At 31.5% G+C, this 11,434-nt stretch overlaps 1 protein-coding gene across 1 annotated transcript; it reads right to left on the bottom strand.

The window, feature by feature from the left end:
* Positions 1-9,979: 9,979 nt before the first annotated feature.
* LOC131071238 (probable glutathione S-transferase parC) lies at positions 9,980-10,790 on the bottom strand. The gene is made up of 2 exons (XM_058006999.2): positions 10,479-10,790; positions 9,980-10,345 (listed from the first exon to the last, which is right to left on the bottom strand). Exons 1-2 carry the CDS (start codon positions 10,788-10,790, stop codon positions 9,980-9,982), a joined length of 678 nt encoding a protein of 225 aa, XP_057862982.2.
* Between the last annotated feature and the right edge of the window lie 644 nt (positions 10,791-11,434).

Genomic DNA, 11,434 nt, shown 5'->3' with positions numbered 1-11,434 from the left:
ATAGGTAATTGATTACCTCTTTTACCACTTCTTGTTTCTGAACTTCATCAAATGAATCAAAATATTCTTTTACATTATCAAATCATATCCTCCCTAATTTTTTCATAGTCCTTTCAAAATCACTCATTGGTTTGAATGTAGAAACATCAATAGCAGTACTAAGAATATGAACAATATCAAATAATAATCTCCAAGAATATGAACAACATATACCAAAATCACAACCTTACATTGGCAGCTAAGAATCATCAATCATAAAGCATCTCATTATCAAAAGCATCCAATATAAGCGCAAAGAATAACATAAGGCATTTCCTATCTTTCTCAATCTATTAGTGTAATTAATCATCTCAAAGCAATAAATCATTCCCGAAACAACCTCAAGAAACTTAGAAAAGACAAAAGGATAGCCTTTGGACTGACAAAATAAAAGAACAAAAAGCCAAGATGTGTCAAAACATCAAACACAATAGTATAGCGCCTACATTGACTTTCTTAGCACATATGAACAACATTATAGTGCATTCAAAAACTTTTGCAACACATACTAATTTAAACATCACAAATACTAGACAATTCAGTGCATATACAAAACATACTAGCGCATACACCCAACAAGGTAGCGCATATAATAGGTAGAGTAGGACAAATATGAAAAGATTTAGCATATACAAGTAATATAGTAGCGCAAATAAGACATAAGGAAAAAATCTAAAAATGACCTAGAAACATTCAACCAAGTCCAAAAAATAAATTAAACAATTAAGACAAAGTCCAACTTCACAAAAATGAGGCATAAATAAGGCAAAACATGAAATAAATTGAATCAACCAAACCAACACCAACAATCCATCCATACAAAATACATGGCAATAATTTCTAGAAAATATAATCACAAAACACAATAGTCCCCACATATATTATTAAACCATATAATTAATTTAATAGCAACATCAATTTCTTATTCCTATAGACAATCTTTTAGAAACAATTTATTTCAATAAAAAAGAAGTAGATCACCAACTTGGTATTAGAAGTTATGGAAAGACAACAATCTGATGAAGCCCAATCCCAACTCCAAGCTCCAAAACCAAAAATCTCAAAATCTTCAAACAATACAAAATTTATCCAAGGCCACACATGACTATCTCAGAAAACCAAATAACTAGAATTCCATTCAAAATCCATGGAACATGTTGGCCAATAAAAAATAATTAGAAATATAATATTTCATACCTACCCCTACCCAAATTTGAGGTAAGAAAAATATAAATTAATATTACTTAACTTACCAGAATATCTCAATGAATAATAAATTAGGGTAGGTAGGGTAAATAATTAAATAATAGATAAATAATTAAATAATATGGAAAAATGAAAAATAAATAATAATAACCAATAAATAAAATATAAAGGCTTAGTAAACTAAACCGAATAAAACAAAGACCCAATCAAATAATCCAAAATAATACATTTCTTATAAACCATCTTGAAAATTAAAACAATAATAATATAAAATATTATTATTAACAATCTCCAACCTCACAGCCAATAATGAGAGAGTGCAGGTAAGATAAATAATAAATAAATAATGGGTAGGAAGAATAAACAATAATAAATAATAAATAAATTACCGATCAAAAAATATAATAATAAATAAACCAATCAACGAATAAATAAAAAGAAATGGATAATAAATAAAATAAATAAATCAAAAGCCTAATAAATATTAAACCACAAAAATAATATAAATAAATAATATTATCTCATAAACACAACTCCCAAAAAGGTCAATCATAACAAGGGGTAAGTAAATAAATAAATAAAAATAAATAGATAAATACACAATAAATAAATAATTAAATTTATGGATAGGTATAAAAATACTCTAGCCAATATGATTTAAACTCAATACCATTACTATCTTCCACATAGATATAAAATACAATAAATAAATAAATAATCTTGTATGCACAATTATAAATGTCAAATATTATGATCCACAAAATAACATTAATAAATATAACCCTTAATAATTAATTATATAATTACATTTAAATACCAATGCCATCCAATAATTTAATTTTCTATTAATAAACTATATAAGATAATTAATTAATTAATAATTTAGTTAACCAATAATCACAACTCCTTAAGACAACCCATCATAGGGTAATATAAAATACCAGAAGACAACTCTAACCACAAAACTAAGACTGACAGGGTACCAACTTAAACCTAGAGTGTAGAATTAGATTTCATGTCATCTCTAATCAACTTGCCATTGGGATGAAGACACGCTCAGACCTGTGAAGCTAGGTGGAGTCGATGTCGAGTACCTGCAAACCTGTCACAACCAATATACGTACAACAACATATACCATAACATATATCATGCAATAGGTAGACAAGTGAAGGGGAATTTCAATGCCATATCGTGATCATGAATGAGTGGTATGACATTGTCCCTATCACAAACGCAGTGGAAGATAGTCACAACTACCGAGGACTATCATAATCATAATCATATCCAATATAATCATGAAATAGGGTTAATACATAGTATGATACCATCAAATAATCATAAAGTATACTAAGCTATATCAATATGGTCTATTGATGTACACAAAGGAAATATGAATCAGGGAGGGGCACAAAATCCTCCCCCCATTGGACTCAACTTACTCCTGAAAGTTACAAGTGTTAAGTTGAAAAAATGCATGCATTAATCCAAAACATCTTTTGAACATAGAAAAATTAAATTCTTTCCTTTAGGACAATCACAAATAATATGCCTAAGCTTTCTTATTTAAGGATTAATCATTCAATGAGACATCTTAGTTCAAACATTTCCTAGCTCAAAGTTAGATAAAGACAACACAAGTTTCATTACTATGCCTCTATTATTCAAGGTGAGTGCATTTCACAAGAGATAAAATGAGTCACAATACTCCTACTAATTACAATAAGCATGCTAAATCATTAAAATATCTTCAAGAAAAAATCATTTAATCTACATTTGCAAGATAAAACTATGATTTATGTCATCAAGTTAGCATATATAAGTAAAACCCATAATAAATCACACCATTTAAGCATGGAAACACTCCCTTGACATCTGACTACGCATAATTAAGAAGAGAAATATACATTTTACACAATATTTTTCACATAGGTACATCCTTAAATTATTGAAGAAGCCATGTCATATATCTATATGAGGGGGAAAATTCCTTGAATAAGCCTTCTTCAAGACCAAATAAAATCAAAATAATGTACAATTTTCAGAAATATATGTGCCACAAACTCAAGAGAAAACAAGATTTACAACATTCAAGCATCCCACATCCAATCAAATTATTCAAAAGCACCCTTATCCATTAATTACACATGATGTACATAATCACTCACTAAAGGTTGAGAATAAGCAGTTTATTTCCTTTTAACTATTTCATATATTACAAATTTATCAATCCCAAATGGACTTCTATCTAACATTTCATAAAATCCATAAAGTTACCAATACACTTTATCCTATTAACATATTTCATTTACTTAACTAATATCAACATTATCTAATTGTTTGTTAGGTCCAGTGCAATTCTTTGCGGTGTCCTCCCTTGCACACACTATCAGAGGGTCGAAGTGAACATGATAAAGAGCACACTAAACACAAAAAGAGGGCCCACAATACTCCACATTCAGAATGACCACTATAGGCATGAGCAACAAAAAAGAAAGTACAAAAAGAAAAGATTCTCAAATCCAACATTAAATCATGAAAAATTGTTGCCGAAATCAATAAGAAATAAAGTGTGACAAGTTCCACCACAAAGAGCAAAAACAGATGAAGAAGAATTAAAGAAACCCAAAAATAAATTTAATTCCAATGATACTTCATTCAATCTCCCAATAAATCAAAGCAATATAGCCAACTCATCCAAATCTACATCACAAGGTCACCATTATCAATCACACCAAAGGAAATAACTACTACACAGTCTCCTAGTGTATAATGCCCTGAATGTGTTAGAGAATGCACACCCGACATTTAAGACCATAAATTTATTTGCATATCCCTATTTTTTTATTATCTTTTAATCCAATGCCATCTCTTATGAAAGTCTAAGCAATTATTATTAATGAAAGAGTACATATACTAGGAAAAGATAAAGTGTCCCACACAAGTTCTTTAATTACACATAATAATCTACATTAATTAAATCTTATACACATAATACAAACACTTCAACTTCTATTCGCAAATAAATTAAGTTATTATTCCAACATGAAAATTTAATCCTATAAGCATAGCATTAGTTAAGAGGATATACATAATTTCCCTCACTCTATAGCATAATCATTTATATAGTGAGAACAACCTTTAACATTTAGGAAAGCACTAAAAATTGCATAGCAAAGCAAGAACCCATAGAATCATTTAAAAATTGCTTGCATACAAAAGTCAAGCATAAGAAACAAATACACATGTTACACATAATTATGATTTCTAGAGAGGACTAGAGAGAGAGAACACAATGCATAGATATCTAGAATCTTCAAGGTCCCAATGCCTTTTTTATACACAAATCTCAAAGAAAAACTTGGGTTATAAGGAACATCGTAACACAAATGCAAGAATAAGATCAAAAAACTTAACCAAAGATCCCAGTGTTTGCAACACGAGCTTTGATACCAGATGTAATGCTTGATAAAATACCTTGGAGAAATACAACTAACTGACATGAAATTGTAAATTTTTTTTTTAAACATCTTCTAATGCAACATATACAACTAACTACTCATATGCATTTAACATCCATTAACAAGATATACATTTTGTCATCATGAACATTAACATAAAAGAACTATATGCAAGCGGAAATAAACAACCCTATAATTAATTTTTCCCTAGGGTACCTCAAAGTTGTTACTTACAACCTCATCAAGATCATATCTATATAAGCATAATGTCATAATTACTACCTTGATACATTGCATGATAACTCAACTAATCTTTCTCTTTTCATGCATGCATAAGATACCCCACTAGTCTATCTATCATGAATACATCCATTAATAATTCAAATCCCATTAAAACCCTAAGATTCATTTTAAAACACCAATTTCCAAATGTTCCTAATCCCAATCACTTATTCAACACCATAGCATAAATATTCCATTTCCAATACTAATTACCATATTACTAATCCATTTACTTAATCATCATAGACATTCACCTAAAACTATATGCATATCTATAAAACCAATTACATACCAATAGAATATCAAAAATAAATTATCATTATAACAATGATCACAACTTCAAATCCTATCACAAGAGTCATTATCACAACCTAATACATCCTATTCAGGCTCTTCTTACATCATAATATAAATTATGTCTCTATCTCATGAATCCTTCTAAACTAAATACCACATGAATCTTATTATATCAATTTGCCACATAAGCCCATCCAATCTGAAGAGATGAAGACTCCACATCCATGCACAAGAGAATCCAACAAAGAACATCCCAATCGAATAAGACATCAAACCACATAACCATGTGGAACCATAATGAACTACCCCCCGTAGTAGGAGATTAACCAAGATCCCACAGACACTATAGATCTAGGTTGACACTTGAAAAACAAAGGATAATACTCCACATATTATATGGCTAAGTAAAAGATCAATATAAATATAAGACCTCCAGAGGCTACTCACAAATCAAGAATCAAGGTGCTAGGACCTACATCTAGGAAAAGAGTGTCATCACATGCTATCACCATCAAAGGATATCCTAGAACTCAGTCCTGACATCCATCATACACATGTAGAACCATCTCCACCTTTGAGGAAATCAAGGGAGTTTGATTTATTAGGTTACTAGATCTTCCCATACTTCACTCTAGTATTTCAAGCCATGAGATGGGGTACCCCATATTTATATATTATCTTATTAAGATGAGTTGCTACTACCCAACCCACCTATGATTAATTTATTATGTTATTAGTTTTAATTATTACCATAAACCTCCAATGAGATATCCCAATGGTCTAAACCCTGACTTCATAACATAAGGAATCTTAGCAGTCCATTCCTCATGACCTCGGTAGACTCATGGAAGCCTACTCCACCTAGCATGCTCCTAGACCTTAGGGTGACAACACATACATCTCATAAACATAGCCTCTCAATACATCATAACCGGATAACCAAGGCTATACATCAAATAATAATCTCCAAGAACATGAATAACATATGCCAATTACAACCTTACATAGGCAACCAAGAATCATCATACATCAAAAATCTCATTATCAAAAGTATCCAATTTGACCGCAAAAAATAAAAACAAAGCATTTCCCATCTTGCTTAATCCATTAGTGCAATTAATTATTGGCAATTGAAACTCATTGGATTCATTTTGATGTCATTGATGGCAACAATATCTGATTGAAGTCACAAACCAATACTAGGAGGCATATATCGGTAGATACCGGCATTGGAAGCATTCAGGGCTACACCGACACTGACATCGATATCAATACTTCATTGGAAGTTGACATCAAAGGAGAATTTACTTAATAAATCTTTTTGTAAATATTGTCAAGGCCAACATTGAATATGTTTTGTAAATGTATTGTAAGCCGGAATAAGGCATATTATTTGTAATAGGTATATAGGTTAGTTTGCTAGGTCATTTTTTTTAAGAGTATGTAGAAAAACATGTTAGATAATATGTGTGGATACATCAGAACTGTATGATGTGAAATATATGTATAGAGATCATTTTGTAAGAGAATTTTATATCATGCAATGATATGTAGATAGATTGGAAAGCCTTCTTGGAGGAGAAGTAATACCGGTAGTAGTTCAAGTTTATGAACCGATACAGAGCAGAACCAGAACCAAAACTCTATTTGGCATAGCAAATGCATTCCTGAGTTCATTTTTAGTATTTTACTTTGGTAGAAAGCTTGTAGTCAATGAGGCTCTTTAGTGATGAGCAGTATGCTCTAGGCAGTGTACCTTCCAGCAAGTGCAGGCCCTTGTTATATGTAATATCTTTTCATATGGCCAGTGAATTGATATTGTGGGTCACAAATCCCTCTGTGGTTTTTCCTCATTGAGGTTTTCCACGTATAAATTTTGTGTGTTATGGTGTTCATTTATGTGGATGGTTTATTTGTTTCTTGCTATATGTTTATTTGCTTACAGGTATATATAAGCATGGTCTAGAAAGTTAAAAACTATTCATTTCGATAGAACATTGATTCACCCCCCCTCTCAGTGTTCCTAGATCCCAACATTAATCATCTCAAATCAATAAATCATTCTCAGAACAACATTAGGAAACTCAGAAAAGCCTCTGGACTAGCAAAACCAACAAAACAAAAAGACAAGATGTCTCAAAACACCGAATACAACAGTCTAGTGCCTACATAAACTGTCTCAGCGCATATGAACAATATTACAACACATTCACAAAATTTTGTGATGCATACACAAGACTTTGTGATGCATATACTAATTTGAACAGTGAAAATACCAGACATGACAATGCATATATAACATAGACGAGTGCATAAACCCAACATGGTAGCACATACAATACATAGAGTACCGCATATACAATTTTTTTTAGCGCATACAAGTAATAATATAGCGCAAATAAGATAGAGCACAAAAAACTCTCAATACGGTCTAGAAACATTCGGTCGAGTCCAAAAAATAAATTAAACACTTTAGACAAAGTCGGACTTAACAAAAAAGAAGCATAAATAAGTCACAACATGAAATAAATTGAATTAACCAAAATAAGACCAACAATCTAGCCATCCAAAATTCACGGCAAATATTTCTAGAAAAGATAATCAAAAAAAATAGTAGTCCCCATATATATTATTCAACTATATAATTAATTTAATAGGAACATCAATTTCTTATCCCCACAGATAATCTCTTACAAACAATCCATTTCAATAACAAAAGAAGTAGATCTCCAACCTGGTATTAGAAGTTATGGAAAGACAACAATCTTATGAAGCACAATCCAAAAAAAAAATTCCATCATAGTAGCTCACTGTATGACTCCATAAAATTGACCAAGAATCTTAAGATCATTTATAAATTCATCCTAGTATTTCTTCCTTTGAAAATTAGTCCAGTCATAGGCTTACCCTATCCATTACATTTAGACACATACTAAGTGAAGGATAAATAAGAAATCATACACACATTTAGACCTATTACACTCTAAACAATTGCAAAGATCATAATCATAGTTAATTAAGGGTGAATTGATATTCAATTAGAGTAGTGTACAGTTTTGACCATCTAAATATTTCTAATATAGTTTACATATTGCATACAAATCGCTATAGGACTGAACATCCAAACCTACCAGCAATTCTTTATGCTGTGGAGTGTAGTTGCGACCTTGGGTGGAGAAAGATCATTTGTGAATCTGATTCTCAGGCAGTGGTGACTTTGTTGAATAGGCAAAGGTTAGATGATGTATGCTGACATTTAGCTTTGGTTATTAAACAAATTCTTCATTTGTGTGTATTCATGGAATCTGTGACTTTTAGTCATATCCCTAAAGAATGGAATGGAGTTGCAGACAGTCTAGTGAAATGGGCCTCTGATAAAATGTACAATTGAAATCCACCTAATCAAAACTAGTGTGGTTGTTTAATTAATGTCCTTTGTATTTATTTTATGTCTAAATAAAAAAATTTCCCCTTTTTGCCAGACTTAAATTGTATTTCATTAGAATAAAATAAAACAGAACTATCTAATTGTGAATAACTAAAATAGTTATCATTCTTCTTTTACAGGAATAACCATTGAAAATCAGTACCAAACTCACACTCTAAACAAACAATCGGGCTTGTCCACCCCATCTCACTAGCCGTTCAAAAATTTCTGGCAAAGTTGTATACCTCATTTTTCTAAACTGGTATGGTCCATTTCATTGGTCGATCGACAGTAGCATTCAATTTTTAATTAAAATAACAAAGAAGATTTGATTACTCAAATTTACTTAAAAATCATAACTTAATTCTAGGGAGAAATCATTAATATAGGAAGTAAAACGACGGTGTAATAAAAAATGAGGATCCTTAGTCGCCTCACATGGAGTACAAGTTCAGGTTTGTTATGGGAATGCGACCAGCAACAAACCTCCATCTGAAAAAGGCAACCAAGGAATCATGTATTTTGAATGAATATAGCAGTAGCTTTAGGAAACCTCCATCTACATAACGACTCAAAACAGCCGGCTAAGGAATCATATTTTCGGCATATTAGCTCTTGGAATCTGTCGAATTTTTGGATTCTACTTCTAAATGCGATGTCCCCTCTATATCTCTGTATCATATTTTCTTTGGAGAGTAACAAAATGGCGATCGGAGGTCTTTTCATACTTATAATATTAATATGGGGAATCGACATTTCAGGTCATCATTGAATATTTAGTAAAATTAGGTCATTTAGTGGGATGAAACATCAAAATTCATCAGAATATTACTGCATTCAAATGTATTTGAATCATAATATTTATCTTAAAACTAAATTATCTTAATACATCACTTAAAAAATAATTTAAATAACATCTTTAAAATAGCAGAAAAAGCAAACTATACAAATTTCATCGAAGATCATTGATATTGAATCAAACATAAAATAAAGTTTACACATGAAATCCAATAATAAATATATGAAATCTAGATAACAACACACTTCAATACCTATTGCATAAATTTATCATTCAAAACATATTAACCATTCACAAATAAATAAAAATGAATGATTTAACTATGTGATATGTTTGAACATCAGAACTCACTACCTTCACTATAATCATTCAACAATAAATTGAATTCTATCATCTAACATCTTTGGACATCTTGTATTCATCTATTCCAAAGAAAAGATTCATCCTTGCTTAAGATTTGAAGAAACAATTTAACCAACCATATATCTCGCCCTTAATTGTAATATGTCTTCTAGGGCTCTATCAGGAGAGGGAAGGACTTTCTTAACACTATCCCTCTCCATACATCTCTTAACCCAAGCATCAAGAAGTGGGTATTCACTGTCAAATGGTATCTTGAAATTCCCAATAGTTTCATAAATATGGAACCAACAAGCAAAGGGAATGAAGGCAATATCAAGAAACCCAAAATCCTTCCCACCGAAAAAAGGGAGGGACCCCCCTGCCGACATCTCTTTTAGTGCGCCTTCTAAAAATTGAAGGTTCTCCAACATGTCACGCTTGCCCTCCTCAACCTTGTCTTTTGACCATACTATACGAAATCCCGAGTCAAAAAACTGCAACCACAGAAGATTTGTGTTAGCCAACGATCCCATTAATAGACTAGCACAAGATTTCCAACTACAACTGCCTAAAAATGTATTAAAGAACTTAAACACCAATACAAATGAGAAAATGGGAATACCTTACTTTTTTATCTATGAAGTCGGCCCAGAAGCGAGCAAGGGCACGGTCATATGGGTTGATGGGTAATAATTGTTTGTAATCCCAAGCCTCATCAATGTATTGAAGAATTATAAGAGACTCGCATATAGGCTGGCCATTGTGGATCAAGACAGGTATTTTCTTGTACACAGAATTCATTTGCAGGAGGAGATCACTTTTATTGGGAGCCAGATCCTCTTCCTGGTATTCATATTTAACACCTTTCTCTTCCAAGGCAATTGGGACGCGCATGCCAAACATACTGACCCATTTGCTGAGTACCTTCACTTTATCCATCTCAAACACTCCCAAAGTCCAAATTCACACAGCTTTATATCATCTTGTACAAAAATAAAAGTTCTTACAACTGTTGAATATTGCACACAGATCCCAAACTTTAAACACCGTCGATGTTTCTGTTGATTTCACAATCAAATGGTTTGGAGTGTAGGAAGAAATTTGATGTCATTCAATTTAGAGGCTATGGATTCTCAGTCATTCGCTGGATTTCTGGAAAGTTCTGCTGGCATTTTATACATCGATTAATAATTGATATTAATATAAATGTTTTAATTTTGTTTCGTTCGAAAAGGTGATGAAAAAGAGTTACGCTAGTTTGTTTGCTTTGTTATTATATCAGTTTTCTTTCATAGGTTTATTTGTAGGAGCCAATTATATTCTTGCTTATAGCTAAATTTTCATCCGTTCATGTGACATCCTGGGTTCATCCAATTGATAATATCAAAGTCAATGCATATTGGATTTCTCGTAAAAAGCATTGGATCTAGGTTATCTTTGACGATGCATCACATGGAAAGACGGTTATGTCTAGACCGTGAAGGAAATATATTTGATTTGGCACTACTTGTTACTCGAATTGGATCAATGAAAAGAACAAAGAAATCATTTCTCAAATTTATTTAAAAAGTCACAACTTAATT

Source organism: Cryptomeria japonica, chromosome 8, assembly GCF_030272615.1.
Source record: "Cryptomeria japonica chromosome 8, Sugi_1.0, whole genome shotgun sequence".
Taxonomy (NCBI): domain Eukaryota; kingdom Viridiplantae; phylum Streptophyta; class Pinopsida; order Cupressales; family Cupressaceae; genus Cryptomeria; species Cryptomeria japonica.
This window is presented reverse-complemented; position numbering and strand designations above follow the sequence as displayed.

Coding starts and splice junctions, on each gene's coding strand:
- LOC131071238 (XM_058006999.2), bottom strand. CDS start 10,790: ATGGATAAAGTGAAGGTACTCAGCAAATGGGTCAGTATGTTTGGCATG. Junction 10,346..10,478: donor CCGACTTCATAGATAAAAAA/GTAAGGTATTCC, acceptor CTGTGGTTGCAG/TTTTTTGACTCGGGATTTCG.